This window comes from Calonectris borealis, chromosome 14 (genome assembly GCF_964195595.1).
Source record: "Calonectris borealis chromosome 14, bCalBor7.hap1.2, whole genome shotgun sequence".
Classification (NCBI taxonomy): Eukaryota; Metazoa; Chordata; class Aves; order Procellariiformes; family Procellariidae; genus Calonectris; species Calonectris borealis.
In genome coordinates, this window is record NC_134325.1 from 8,563,160 (window position 1) to 8,579,126 (window position 15,967).

General features: G+C 44.0%; 1 protein-coding gene across 1 annotated transcript in view; it reads right to left on the bottom strand.

Moving 5' to 3' along the window:
• Positions 1-657: 657 nt before the first annotated feature.
• DENND2B (DENN domain containing 2B) overlaps positions 658-15,967 on the bottom strand; it is a 73,861-nt gene continuing 58,551 nt past the window's right edge. Inside the window, exons 13-18 of the mRNA XM_075163117.1 lie at positions 6,398-6,575; positions 5,253-5,294; positions 4,138-4,249; positions 2,901-3,140; positions 1,833-1,919; positions 658-1,423 (exon numbers count right to left, since the gene is read on the bottom strand). Of these exons, the coding sequence (XP_075019218.1) occupies positions 1,389-1,423; positions 1,833-1,919; positions 2,901-3,140; positions 4,138-4,249; positions 5,253-5,294; positions 6,398-6,575 (694 nt within the window). The 3' untranslated portion in view covers positions 658-1,388. The remainder of the gene's footprint in view (positions 1,424-1,832; positions 1,920-2,900; positions 3,141-4,137; positions 4,250-5,252; positions 5,295-6,397; positions 6,576-15,967) is intronic.

Genomic DNA, 15,967 nt, shown 5'->3' on the forward strand with positions numbered 1-15,967 from the left:
TCATTAGCTGTCAGACTTGCAAATATATTCAAGTATTTTATATTTTCTTCTTCAGACTAAGGGAAAACTTAGAGAATCAAAGATGAATGTGGTACTTGGGCAAGATTCACAGCTGTGCAAGCAGCCACGCAAGCTAACCACTCCTGTCCTGCTGAAGAGCCTTCATTGAAATGGAAACACCGCCTAAACAGACTGCAATTAACGCAAAAGAAAAGTAGACTCTCATGAAATGTAGGTGATCAGCTCATCAGAAATTTAGGCAAAGGCTGTCTGCTACAAGCTGCTCATATTCTACTCTGATCACCTAACCAAAGTAGCACAAAACCAACCTGAAAGTACCACAGTTCAGGAGCAGTATCTATGTTACAATAACAAAAAGTAATTTGCTGCTAACCCATGCAAAGGAAAAAAAATGTTTTAAGAGATGCTTCTGTTAGGATAAAATTATCAGAACAGGGATATAAAATGCCTTGTGAAAAACACTGAAGAAAAATCAAACTACATGTCATGAAATAGCAAACCTACTAAAAGACAGGTTCATAATAACCATTTTATATTTTAATTACAAATTCATTAAAAATCACAGGAAAGTTACTGGTTTTGTACCTACTCAACATCAGAAACTGCAGAGGTTTGCAATGAATATAAACAAACAAGTATATTTACAGAGTTTATTAGAAACCATACATACATACATTAGGAAAGGATGTACTGTACCTACTCGTTTCAGCTTGCATGTCAAAGAACTGAGATCTCCTCAGGTTTAGCAGTCTTAGTGCAGAATGGATTACAAGTAGTTTACTGACCAAAGTTCAAACCAAGTGGAAGTTTTGTATTGTGAACCAAGTACCTTATTATCAAGTTACTTTGTTATTTCTTTTAAAATTAATTAGAAGGAAAAAAAAATACCAACTCCGCCACATGAAAGCAGCCCCCGTGCGTACAACCTCTCCCACGTACCCGAGTTCATGCACCCCCGCAGTACTCGGGCATCAGTGTAGTTCTCACAAACATCCCTTGAAGTCAGTGGTTCTGCCGAGACAGTCAGCTGCACATAATCAGCTATTCATTTTTGCACCAAGCATAACTCAATTCATACTAAAGAAAAAAAAAAGCACCTGTTATTCTCAGGAATATACAAATATTTACCACAGTTTTCCTTGCTCATTACAAAATCAGTTACAAAAGCTTACAGCACATTATGTACAAATTCTATCCAAATACATAAAGGAGCCATCATCTGGCACACTGTCTAACAGCATCGGTCGTCACTTAAAGCTGCGGTCAGCTTGCTCCGCTCTCCTCCCGCATCAAACTCTGAAACGCTGCAGGTGTCTCGTGCGCAGTGTCATAAATAGTCTTTGGGTTGGTATTTCAGCAGAAAGGAGTTAGTTCTTCTTGTGAAGGAACTTCATTTTGTTTCCTAAAGAAAGCACACCATCAGTCTCTAGCATCTACTGAAAAGCCAAGGGCCATCAAAAGTTACTTAGCAAATGGGTCTAATTTGTTATGTAACTGCTGTAGAGTAACTCTTCTACTTAATACCTGCAGGGACAGCCAACTAACAGAATCCTGGGTGGTCAGCCGACTTCCTTTCCTGCTCCCCGATTATGGTTTGGTTCCCCCGCCCCCAAGTGAAAATGAAAGTGTTAACAAAGATCATAATTAAATCTGGTTTTGTCAGCTTTGTCAGCCTTCATTGTTTTCCTATTTCCTACCACATTGAAACTGCTTGACTATCTGATTTCACCTCAGGTAAGGCTTTTTAAATTAAAAAAAAAAAAAAGGACATGAAAATTCATTTCAGAAATACTTCTGAAGATTTTCCTCACCAAGGCCTCGCAGAAACTTGTTTACTCCACTTTGTTCCGTGTCTGGAAGCTCTTCCAGATACTGTTCAACCCTCTGCTCGAAGAGACCTGTGGAAAAGGGGAGAAAACGGGGCTGGGGTGAGCTGCGTCAGGCTGAACCCGTTTCCCCCGGCCCCTTTGCGCACTCCCAACTTTCCTCCTTTACAGTTCCCTGCCTCCGTAACACCGCCAAACGTTACTGCCGGCGAGGGGCTACGCAGCTTCACGCGGCACCGGGGCAGCTCTCGCGAGCCCCAGGCTTACGCGAAGGTAACGGGTTCGGGGGCGGAGAAGCGAGGGGGTAAGGGCGGCCCTCGCCCGGGCCCGCTGCCCGCCCCGCCCGCCCTCGGATCAGCCGCGCCCTCCGCCGCCTCGCCTCCGCTCCGGGACATGCCGGCACCGGGCCGCCCTGCGCGCCGCAGCTGAGCGGGACCATCGGCAGCAGGCACCAAGCGCCGGGCTCCGCTCAGCGGCTGCAGCCCGGGAAGCGAGGCCGGAGCGCCCCGGGCCGCTGGGCTGCGCTTCCCGCTCCCTGCCCTCGCCAGCCGCGGCCGCAAACCTCTCGCCGCCCTGCGGCCCCGGGCACTCCTGCGCAGCGGGGCGGGCGGCTGCCCGCCGGGCCCCGCGCCGCTCCGCTCCCGCAGGGGCGGCCCCTGGGCCCCGGAGCGGGGCTGGCTCCGAGGGGTGCCTCCAGCCACCCAAGCGTAAGTCGAGCTTCCGCTTAGCTGGGCTTTCTCCCTGCCGTTTTACCCTGCGAGCGCTGGCAGGCAGCCGCCGGGGCGGCTTCCCATCGGGGTGGGCTGCGCCCTTCGCGGGGTGTTTCGCCTTTGAGTGATGTAAGGCGCTCAGACGTGAATATCCCTCTGGTTGAAGCCTTTGTATCACCACCACCATAGCTACAACCGAGGCCCGCAAGAAGCGGACCATTTGTTTCGGGAGATTTGTCAGCCACACACAGTTGCTGAGCCCGGACTGTAGGTGGAGAAGCCAGCCACGGGACCTGCGCAAAACACGAGTAACCCGCGCTGCAGGAAAGAAAACCACCCTTACCTTTTGCCCTGCATTTTCTCAGCTCTCTGTCCTGGATGAAGCCAGCAAACATTTGGGATTCCATGAAAACTTCCAAGAAGCGGCGGATACTCTTGGAGGCCACAGATTTACGGAAAGCCTCCCTTTGGAAGGCACGCTCTCCTTTTTCATTCTGGGTTAGGAACAGGGAATAATGGCCAACTGTCTCCACAAAGAATCGGATAAAAACCTCAGACACTAATCCATTCAGGGTGTTACATTCTGCAAAATAAGGCGGCAATAAGACACCAAAATCAGCTGCTACCAGAGCTGTCAGCATTGTCATCCACACAGGGCCAGGTACTGTCATCTAGCAGTTTACTGATGCCGTGCTAATAACTGCAAGGAGTTGTACCGGCTCCTTCCAGACCTGGATGTACATCAGATAGGGTAACAGCTTTATAATCAAGAGTGCCGGTCTAATTGGTGTTTCATAAACAAGAGTCAATGAGAAATACAAATCCTCAGGAAACACCTCAGAAAATTAAAAATTTTGTGGGTGCTTCATCAAAATTATACCTCATATTTTAACTCTTGAATAAGTTTTCTTGAGAAGCTTCTGAATGACTCAGAATTACAATGTTTGCTCTGGGGATATAACCCTTTACCAAGAATTGATCAAAAAGGGTATGTTGTAGAATTTGGGTTTTCATCATTTCTGAGATGTTAAAATAGTTTTACATATGTAACACAGATGAGTAGAAATAAATTTCAAAAACTGAGTAGGGGCCTGCTTCATACCTTTTAACCACAGGCATTTAAATACACCCTGGGCTGTTTTTATAATTGCTGGAGAGAAATATGAACCTTCAGAGGCAACTCAGCACCTCTTGCACTGAAACTATTTTCTGGAGGTACCTATTCTCTCCCCTGAATATACTGAGGGCCAAGAGCAACTCCGAACGCAGACACACCCTACACGCATGTATGGTTATCTGGATTGAGTTAGGGCCAAGTTAACTGCAAACCTCTGTTTGAGTAAAGGTTCAGAGGAACTCACGGGAGTGCATGTCATTTACAAAGAAATTGAAATAGATCGCTGACAATGTATTACTGTGGGTTGATGCTATCAGACCCATTGCCTGTGTGTTCAGAGACTATCTTTGATGTTGCAAAAGGTATTTGAGTATGAAGTCCCATCTTTCTTTTTCCTGGATGGAAAGTCACGATACTACCTACATGCTTGTTTATACAAGTCCCTGTTTCCAAATGAACTTACCATCATCTGAATCGCTATCTGAATCCTGATTTATCAGTTCATTCTTTCTCTCTAGAGCCTGCTCCAGAGCAGCTTGCAGTTTTCTAGGTAATAGTGTGTCTTCATCATCCATCTGACAGAGGAAAAAAAATTTACATCACATTAATCTATGTAGCAACTACAGCAAATACTTTTGCAAGGTTTAAAATTCAGAAGAAAAGCATTTTGTATCTGCTACTGTCATGCCTACATAAACAAAATAATGAAAATCTATGTGCAACTATCATATATTTCTAAATAAATTTTCTTGTCACTCTGAATGAGATTAAAGTCAGGAATGATAACCCAAGGAGCAAGGCAAACATATAGAAACTTGGAATCAGCTCTTTACATGACAAAGAGTCCAAATAGTTGTTTTTAACTAAATACACATCATGCAAAGCATAGCTATGTGTACACACAGCTGCTCTAATTGGTTTTAGGCAGCTTCTTTGGTTCTTGACAGTTGTTTTTACTTATATTCTAGTATATCTTGTTTCCCGGGTTTTCCTCCTGTCACACTCTTCATCTTATTTAATGCTTGTTCAGCAAAAGTGAGAAGACACAAGAATCTTAGCTCTGCAACCACTACTCACCAGCCATATTCCAGGGAATCATACAAGAAAGTTTACTCATCTAACCTACAGATTGTTATTTTTGAATTATTTAGTGCCACATTACTATCAGGAGATGGTGGGCCTTCATCTCCTTGTTTACAAGGCTCCTGCTTTTCCTACCACATGAAACTATTCTTCACCTTTCCTCTCTCACTCAGAAACTTTTCTTTGCAATTTTTGTCCTTTTAACCTCCAACAGTGTGAGTTTTCTTGCTAACATGATGTTATTATCTTTGGATGTTTTCTTTGCACTGAGAATACAGTTCTTGATTTCTTCTGACAGTCACAGCCTCAATCCCTTTTGCATACCTGAGGAGTAGTACTTATTTGCAGGTGAAACAGAAAATGAGCACTTTTTTTCCCTAATCTCTTTCCCACTGCACAATTCCTGCCAAATATCTCTAATCAAAGAAACCTAATCATATTATAGGAGTAAACAGCTTGCTAGACTGCATGGCAACATTTCAAGCTGTACTTTACCTGTCTGATGAATCGATCAGATCCCAGGTTAACCATCAAAGCCTAAAGAAAAGAAAACACTATAGTGAAATATTTCTGAAGAGACAGAAAACATTAATTTGTGTCTGCCTTTCAATAGCAAAAGATCATCTGAACCATCTCAAGCCTCAACATGAATCAAATTCCTACAGTGAAACAACAGGTTGCGTGCTTTATAAAACAAGAAGATGAAGTTTTTCTTTAGAGCCTAAAGTGTAATTTAACATAGTTAGTTACAACAGATCTCATACTAGGTTAATACGTAAAAAAAGCTAAAAGGGTAACACAGGTCTTTTTTCTTAAACCTAAGCAAGTTTTTGCTAATCATTTTTGTTAACGTGCACATGAAAATTATTTCAGGGTGGTTTAAAGAAAATTGTGTCATTTAAGGCAGCAGAGCTTCTGAAGGGTGAGGGTATGAAATATTAATGATAACGAAGCAGCAAAGCTGAGAGACGGAGCTGGAAAGATGTGGGAGAGCAATGTTAGGAAAGTGGGAGGAAAACGGAGCAGAGATTTACATGGGCCAGAGGCACAGAGAGCCTTGAAAGCGAGCACAAGAAAAGAAAATTTCATTAAAAAATGACAGAAAACTAATAGGAGTAAGAGAGAAGAATGTGCTCTTGAGTATTTTTGTAGTATTTTACCGGAAGAGCTGATGAAGTGCAACTCTCATTTGATTTCCAATATAGTATTAACAAAGTCTTAGAAGTAAAAAAAAAAAGCCTTAAAGGATTTATTTACTGTGCTGGCTATGGCTTCATGCACAACTTCCATTAGCATTAATAGGTGTCGTAGCAGATGGTACTTCATGTCTTCCTTTTCTTGTTCCAGGTACAATAAAATCAGAACAAATCAGCATATTTACACTGTACTTACTTATTGACCAGGTTAACGTTTACTTCTCTCTGTCAAGGTGCCGAGTGTGGGAAGAGGGGTGGAAGAAAGAGAAGACTAAACCTACTACTGCAGTTTTACCAAGAGACAGTTGCCCATGAGAATTAGGCAGAGAAGAAACAGAGAGGCAGATTAAAAATTAAACATAAGGATTTATGTGCGAACGGCAGGCCCTCTCCAGGGTGAGGCCAGCTTTACTCCAGGCAAACAATTCTGGTGCCAGCTCCTACCTCCTCTACGGGCAGCTCCTTCAGCTTGGGCAGAGAGCTGGAGAGCAGTCCCACCAGGAAGGGGGTAGGGCAGCACACGATGTCGATCATGGATGAGGGCAGAACAGGAATGAAGGTGTGCTGCCAGGAGAAGGGGTACAGCAGGGCCACCACGGCATGCGAGCAGCTCGAGAGGGTGCTGGAGAGAGAGGAACAACCACGTTAGCAGAGGTTCTTTGTCCAGAACACCTACCGCCTGCTGATAAACTTAGCATGTTAAAATACAAGTGCCCAAGGGGCTGCCCCAGTTTCCCTGGGTGCCTTTTAACATATCACTTCTGACTTCAGACTGCCTTTGTCCCCTTCCAGTCCATACCACTTCTGTAGTGTGTGGTGTAGCTCCCCTCGTGCCCACCTCTAGCTGACTTGAAACTAAAGTTAAAAAACTAGAATCAATTTGTTTCGTTAGAGCAGTCAGGAGACACTTTGATCTAGAAGATGAGGTTTAATGTTCCCAACAGCACACAATAGCAGCCACTTTGAATGATGCTTAAAATCCAAAAGCAACTTCAGTTCTTAGCTGTTACGACCAGGTCAGTAGTAACAACGCATAATACTGATGTTCTTATGTAGAGCACTAATGCACAAACAAGGGAAAATGAAAAACAAATACAAAATTGAAAAAAAAAAATCCTAAAGAAAAACCCTACTAAATCAGATGTAGCCCCCCCCAACAATCAATACTTGCTGCAAAAGAAATCTAGTAAAAGCAACACGTTTTTCATAGTTTGTACATTTTTGTGACAGCAGCGTATTTTTATTGCAATACATTTTGATGGGCTTATTGATCAACTCTAATGATAAAGGCATTAACCTTGCTCAGTAGAGTACTCTAAGAGACACATCGGTATCCCCTAAATACTAAGGCTTACTACAATTCATGGAAAATGTCTTGCATACATTGTCCTTCCATCTTCTGAAGCTGATTCCCTTCCACAATCGTATGGTTTCCAAATGTTAAAAATAAAGGAACATCATTACCAAGCTAGTTTTAGCATCAGGGAAATAAAGATAGGCTCTCCGTTTCAGAGCTTTGATTTTGGAGTGAGTTACAACGTCTGCTTCTTGCAGGCTGAGGATGACAGAAATTTGGATTTTTACCCAGCCTAGCATGACTGAGCTAATTTTCTCACAGTGCAAACTTCTGCTCTGCTTAATGTAGCCACAAAGAACTATAAATAACTAGTAACTTCAGAGCTGTTACTGCTTGAGAATGCTGGGGGGAATGCGGATTTCTTCTACTGCAAGACTTGTTGGAGACTTTAGGTGGCATCAGACCTCCACCGGAATAACCCTCGCGAGCATTTTTAGTTGTGGGTTATTCCAAAGCCAGAAGAAAGGTTTCACCTGTTTGTTCCTGTCAGTGATTAACCTTTGAAGTTTGCTGAATGGGAAAAGTGAGAATTAGAGGACAAGGAGAGAAAAGGTTGGGGAAGGGCAAAGGCTTGCCTTTTACTGCAAATAAGCTGTTTGGTTTTTCACTTATTTCCTTTAACATCTATCAATAGCATGTTTTTATAACATACGTTGTTGTAAAATTATGCATTTCTCTAATATTTTTTTTTTTATAGCAGGCAACGGTGCTGCCACTGACTCACATTTTGGTCTCGAATGTCTACCGTAGCAAGCATAGTCGTGTGTTTCAGAGGAGCTGTGGAGCTGATTCCCAGCACTTTCTCAAGCTCACTTCAATGACTCTGGCATTTTCAGCTACTACAAATTCAGTCATCTTAGCTGAGCGACTAAAAAAAGAGCCACGTTAAGCTAAAAGCAGGAAGACAAACATTCTTCTGATACTCAGTATTTTTTTCCTTTCTATAGAATGCCCTTTTGTAACTTGTTGTTTTACATGCAGTGCTGTGACGTAAATCAGCCCCTGCATCCTCTCGTGCGTGCTATTCCCACGCTAGGGGAGGCTTCGGGCGCCGGCCCAGGACACTGGTTTCTCTTCCAGAGCTTTCCCGGGAGCTGGCTGGGGCAGGGCAGCCGCTGAACGCAGCAAGCAGCCATGGGGGGCTGTCCTGTGGCAGCACCCTGCTCTGCTCTGCCAGCGTCCCGCGGGTCGCACCGTCCCCCTTGTCAGCACCTCGGCCTGTGCGTTTTAAGGCTCTGCACACAGTGTTTCAAAATCCAGCCCCAGCAAATCTTTCCCTGTGAGACGTCTCAGGCTGACCCCCATGAAACACTCGCTCCAAACTTTCAATCCCCAGCGTCGCCTGCTGCCCGCCCTCCCGGACACTGCGGGAGTCCCACCCCCTGTCACCAAACTCCTGCTTGTACAGAGTGCCTGTGTCTCTTCCGTGGCTGGAAAGATTCGTAATTAGAAAGGATACGCATCCTTCACTTCAGTGTGAGGTTTTTACATTCTGTCAGGTCAAATTCAGAGACGACGGATGTAAGGGAGCCCTCAGTTTAAATCTCTAAAATATGGTTCAGATCCTTTTAAAAGGGTATTATTCATGAGAGGCGTGTTTGGTAAATTAAAAAGAAAGCCCTACCCTGGGAAACCAAGTCCACTCCAGTTTTTCCTTTCAAGATGTGCAACTCGCACATTGTCCTACTGTTCTTCTTTATGAGAAATAAGAAGTAAGGTCAGATGATTTATTTTCTTTAAGGTGTGTGAAGCACACAGAGTAAAGCAACAGAATAGTCAAAGAAATTAGATTTTCAAAACGTTTTCACTTTTCATAGTCCAGGGCAGTTTTGATGATACAGAGAGCAGGTTTTGAGAGTGGGCTTTTTCATTTGGTCTGTGCCAGTTTTACAAGAATGCTGCATAATGTTCTAGCTGTCGTCCTACTGGAAAACACTTAATATATTGCCCACATGCAGGTAATTTTATACATGGGCACAAGAAACCAAACTGTTGCATGAGTCACGCACTAACAAGGAACATAAAACGTCACATACTTCGGAGGGGGAGCGCTGCCGGAGTCATGCGCAAGTGGGAGACGCGCTATGATGGTCCCAGGGCTCCAGCCACCCGCTTACGGCACGGGGCCAACTGTGCCCGGGGTCCCCGCGCTGCGCTCCCTCCCTGCCTCCGACACGCAGGTAGTGCCGCTGCCCCGTGCCCGCAGCACTAACGCCAAGCTCTCATCCCACAGGAGATGTGGGCTGCTCTGCCGGCCTGCGATGCTCTGTCTCTGCGGAGCGGCTGACGGGAAGAGGCAGCCTTCTGCTTAAACCCAGCATGTCTCTCTGTCAGCTACAGGCTGTCCCACACACACACTTCACTGTACACACGGATAAGTCTACTAACAGTAATTGACTGTGAAAAGGTGACTGTGTTTGCAAGTTTTGTGGGATAAGGGAATTTTCTTACATACAGATACGTGAGGCTATTATCTAGCCATACTACACAGCCTACGCCACTGAACTCATTACCTTATACTTATCCCAATAATTTGCACTCCGCTAAAGCAAAATTAGTGAACAATTTCTAGAAAAACACCCAGTTTCAATTGATTTCAAAACACAGGCAATCTACTGCTTCTCCTTCCAGTTTTTTTCCCATGGTTATCATCTTGTTAAAAATTATTTTGTATTTGCCTAGATTTTGGTTCTTCCTGTGCCTTTTATTCACTAGATTAAAAAAACCTTCAGTGTTTGACCTTCTCCCCATGAAAGTATTAATATGAGTTTATATAGTCTTACTGAGACACTCACAAATTTCTGACATCTTCACTATAAGTCTATCAATAATTATAGGAAATTAGAGCTTTACATTTACAAATACACAACTTGATAAATCTTTTCAAATAAGGCCACATTATCATTAAAACATCTCTTGAAGAAGAGATCTTTTATCGTGTTACAGACAAAAGATGACAATGCTGCTTTCCCACTCAAATTTGATTTCCCTTCCTCTAGGCTATTTTGTTTTCCAAATAATTTTCTCATGATAGCACATAGAAACTTTTCCTTGTTGTGTACTTGGCTGTGGAGGTGCAAGGCTCAGACTAAGAGCCGAGGCATAGGAATTTCAGACATTACCGTGACTCAGCCAAATTGTGGGGACTACTTGTGAACATGGTTTAGGCCCATGTCAAAAGCAAATTAATGTGACTTAACTTTGATTTAACAAGAACATTTACTGTCCTTTAGATAGAAGGATGCCTGCTATCAATTTCTGGGTTGGTCAACCAACAAATAACCCCAAGTCTAGGCTATATTAATATCTAATCACAGCACAGTTACCATATTCTGAGAAACACAAATTGTCTGCTGTTGAACAGTGAACGGACACTGCGCTGGCTGCGGGGAGCACTGCCGATGTGGATGCTAGTGCTGGATGTGTCTGTTTCAGAGAAACATGACTCGTTGCGTACTGCAAGTCACCAACTCTCATGAAATGTAAATGTCATATTCAGTTACACATACTACTCACATTGGAAATACCACAGATACACGTGATAATTCTCTTTTCTCTATAATAGCCAAAAGCTATATTCCTTCTCACTTCCCCCTCTACCACCTACAATTTCCACAGACCCAAGGGACCCTCACACCCTGAGCATCTGCTAAGTCCAGGACTAAGCCTCTAGCACAGACAAATATTTGCTGGCAGGGCTCCCTGATCCTACCTTGCTACTCTCCTGCATCTCCACAGTCATTTTGGCATTTACACTGAAGGAGGGGAAGGTGAGAATATCCCTTCCCCTTCCTCCTCTCCTAAGGGACAGACAAGTTTACTCAGCCAGGAGGGGAGGGAGGACCACCCCTTACGAGCGGGGCCAAGCCACACAGTGGCTCCGTCACTCCAGGGCTGGTACCAGCTCTGTGCTATGCCGATGCTCTGGACCATGCACAGGACTGGGACCGATTGTCAGAATCTGGTCCCTCTGCTTCCTTGGATGGAGAAATGTAGCCAAAAATGTAAATTCACAAAGAAGTGTTTCCACCGCCCGTGTTTACTTTTCCACAACCTTTTCATGTTTCTCATTTCTCCCTGCTGATTTAATTATGTTACTCTGTCCGCATTTGCTGAACTCTTTCATCTGCTGTGTTAACGCACACATGCTCCAGCCCACAACTGCTCTGTGACCGAGTTACCTCCCTGACCCACATCCTCTCGTCTGCTTGGAGAGCTTCCTCCCACTTGAGGTTGGAGTCTGGACGCCCCGTCCTTCCCAGGTGCAATACCTCGACTCCGGTGGGTATTGCACACCTCGTCACAGGCCACGGCCATGCTCTTCTGTGATAGCTCCTACCCTCGTGCCATTGACAAACTGTGTAGCAAAACCAGATGCCTGACACTTCCCTCCTACCCCCTTCAACACCTCCCCAGATCCTGGATTAACTCCAGTCTCAGAGAGAGAGAAGTCGTCTGTGACAACGCTGCAAGATAAAATGGTCTGAGAGGTTTGCAGAGGACTCTGTAAAAGGCTCTGGGAAAACGCTACAGGGCCGAGGATTCAGCCCATCTCCCCTCCAACACACACGGACTGCAGAGGTGGAGGGGAAGGACAACGCAGGAAGCTTGAAAAGCATCAAGTAAAGAGAAAACAAAAGTAAAAATTGCAGCAGACTGCTACAGTTTGGATGGGAGATGGAGTGCATGTAGGATTGCTGTTACTGTGCAGGCAGGAATTCGGAGCAGAACTGTGCTGTGCCAGATATAATGCACACCTAAGCTCTGAGAAAATACAGGTTTCTCTGGGTGGATAAGAATAAATAATAGCAGCACTTTTATTCAGATGGATAAGACTAAGTAATAGCATCAGGGACAAGATATAAATGAAAACGTATCAGTATCGTAAGCGACAGTCTCCATACTCCAGCTGTCTCACTGTAATCAGCTCCTGCAGCATTCCTGCGGAAGGTCGGCTTTTAAAGCAAGCCCCAGAGGATCCCTGGCCTGTCGGAAGAGCTGGCTGACAACGGGGAGATGTTACCACCTTCTCCCTGCTCCACAGAGTGGGTGCTCAGCTCCAGTACCCCCTCTGACACCCAGGCACCCTTCTTCTGAGGCTGTGTGCCCCCAGAGCCCCCAGATAAGTGGCTTGTGCTTCACTCCCGGGGCTGCTGTGCTGTGAGGACACGTGTTTCATTAATCCAGATACCACCAACTACTCACCGAATAGGGCAGGGAGGAATAAAATGAGAATTCAAGAAGTCTTTGATACAATAGTGCAGGACATCTCCAGTTTTCTAGCCAGTGTAAAAGTGTCAGACATGACAGCGTTTCTTCCTATGCAAAATTATTGCTGATTGGTTCTCTGTTACCATTCTAGGATGTTCAAAAGGGAAGAAATCTTCAATTGCTCTCTTTTGACTCAAACCAAAGAAATTACATGTTTTTGCAGCTTTTTAGCAAGAAGACCTACCCCGTGAACATTTCAAAATAAAATCATGTGAGTGATTGTTGCTAGAGGAAAAGAGAGCATGGCGATGGAGCCATCTGACTGCACGGCTGTGGCCCCAAGTTCGGGAATGTGCAAGCACAGGCGCTCAGGAACAACAGGCACGTTCAGAGGCGCAGCATCGGATGCAGAGAGGGTGGGGAGGGAGCCGTGGCAGAAGATGACTGCAGGAAGTGTATGGGATAACCTTCTCGCCAGGAACAACATGAAGCAATAAATACCTTTGTGCTTGTAAACTAATACTGAAGCAAAGCTGAAATGGTCATTTTTTGAGAAGTGAAGCTGTCACGGGTAACATCACTGCTGATTAGAGATTAAAGGATACCTCTGTGTGTTCATGTATAAGGCCTGCAATTACTGATGGGTCTGGGAGACCTGCCTATTTGTAGGATTGCTTTCATTTGTCAGGCACTGTTTTCACATGATCAGGATTCAAAATTTAACTTGTTTTCACTGAAATTTTTAAGCTTGTTTGTCTGCCTCTGGATAACTATTTTGTTTTCCAATTTCAGGCAAAATGATGTAGAATCATAAAGTAATTCAGGTGGGAAGAGATCTCAGAAGGTCAGCTGATCCAACCCCCTTGCTTGGCATCAGATCAGTTTGCTTCCAAAGCCAGATAAAAAAAATGTTATTTTGTTATATAAAACATCTTTGCTGCCCTTTTCTGTGCATGTTTTGGTGGCACGGACTTGAGGGCTGGCAGGAGGGGGTGGCTTGTGTGCCAAGGACTTCTACTAGTGATGTCTAAACTCACTCTGATTTGGGTATGTTAGAAGCCATCTTAAAAGAATAATTTTGTGCATACTAAAAAGAGACTTATTTAGCTGCTAATTTCTTCAGAAGAAATTGTTCACACTTCCTGGGGAAGGGGAAGGAGCTGAATTAAATGCAAAGGGGTAAAAATAAGACCTGTGAGGCAGAACTGGGAAGGGAGGAAGACAAAAAGAGCCTGGCAAGCATGTGAAAAGGAAACATGAACTGAGGGCAAAGAGGCTGGGATGCAAAACTAAGGGACAAGACAGTGACTGGCTGGGCTGAACGGTGCAAGGATCAGAAAAAACAATTTAATTTGAACATGGATAAACCTCTGTCACGCACATGCGGCCAAATTATTAGGTCCCTGTGAAACATGTTGCTCCCGGTTGCTATAGGCAGACGGAAGGACTGTGGGGCTGTCTGATGCCAATTACCCATCCTCGTTCAGTACCAGAGATGCTGAGAGGGGCTGCAGCTGCAGGAGGGAAGGTCAGACAATGGCATAGCTGAAGGTGTGTGACAGAGGCTCAAAGGCCGCTTGTGGTACAGACACAAATCAAATATAACCAGTGCTCGTACACTTCAGCCACTTCTGTACTGCTTCCCCCTTGCCCCACTATGCACAGCCTGCTGATAAGCAAACAGACACAAAAACACAGTTTCTATCAGCAATAATTTTCAAACTGAAAAGACAAGTTTCCTCCAGAACAGTTATATTTACCTGTATGCGAGAGACACAAGATTATGATCAAAACAAACACCAGAATTTGTGCTCAGCTTATTGCTGTTTGACCCAAATTAATTCTAATAGACTAATTTATCTGGACACTGATAGAAAAATTATTTCTAATGATTACAGAGCAGCAGGAACGATAGTCAGTTCATGCCTGGCCTCACCAATTAAAACAAAGCATGAGGGGACAGGCAAAATACTGTTTTAGGCTTTGATTCTGCAACGTATTTCAGCACAAGTTTCAGCCTTAATTTACTTTCATTGTGCTGAAATACTTTGCTGAAATGAAGCCTCAAAGACCTTTTCTTTCTCCACTTCTATTTTAATCAGATCAGCCCGCAAGTACATACACAGAACATGATAGCCCCTTTTGAACCGTGAGTACCCCGACTGCTGTGGAAAAGAGTGCTTTCTGAATGGCTGTAAAGTCAGCCTCTCTCGTCAGCAAGGCATGTTTCAGCTTCTGAGATTTGAATAATTTTTTAGTTTTCTAGAAGCCCTTCAGGGGTAAAGCAAACTACAGAGAATCCTTTAAGCCTTTATAAGGTGGTTTGGAAGTAGAGACTGTAATTTTTGAAGCTATTAAATAATTTTAATTTACTTTTAATATATTATTAATATATTTATTACCTTTTAGTAATGTGATCTAATTTTTAATTAAATAATTAGATTTCAGCCTCTTGGATTGAGAATTGCCTGTGGCAGAATGCTTCTGTAACGGGCCCACCTCTGTTCAGGGGTACACAGGGAGGACGACTCCCCTGCTGCTGCCAAGGCACCTCTCCTCACCTGACCTTCAGCTAAATCTGTGAAAATCTGGGTAGCTGCAGGAAGTTTAGGACGGAGTGGCTGCATACGTGACTTGAAAGGGGGTTCTGAACTTTCTGAATTTCCTATTGCTAAATCTGACCTTTCTCTAGAATAATCAATGAGATGTTTAAAATCAAAGTAGTGGGTGCATATTACATGGAAAATTAAGTGAGTTTAGGCTGTAAAAGCCAGAGTAATATCTTGCATTGTGATTTATTTTTTAAAGAAAACACTTAAGTAAAAGGTAAACTAAGAGTCATGACATGAGGTCTTTAGTAGTTGGCCTAAACTATGCAGCTAATACTGTATCTGATCAATACCCAATGTCCTTCTTTTCAGGAAATATGGACAAATCTGTATGTGCATATTTTAGGTTACTTTTTCTCTTGATGTCAGGGGAGACCTGCCAATAGAAAGCTCTGCTCCTAGTGCCTACATAAAATAGGGAATTCCCTAGTGCAAATGTGATCGTGACGGAGGGGAACACATACAATTCACGTGAGGATCATGGTGAGCCAAGTCCATTTGGACCAACTCAAATGCAGCAGCCAGTTCTGAATATTTCATAACTTAATCATTACACACATTACAACAAATACTGCTACAGTCGATTTCTGCAACTGGGTAAAGAGCTCTTTAAAGCGCAAATGAGAGATCTCCCCTGTCTGTTATGGACTGTAACGTATATTACCCAGGGTTAGCAGTGAACTAACGGACTCACTCTTAGTCCAGAAGCAGGTGAAAATCCCTCACTCTGCACAGGAGCTTGACAAAGGAAAAATATTTTTCAAGAGATCAACGTTTCCCAGGGTGGGTTACTGATTTAGCAAACCAGGAGCACTGGTGTTGCACCGTGCCCGTCAG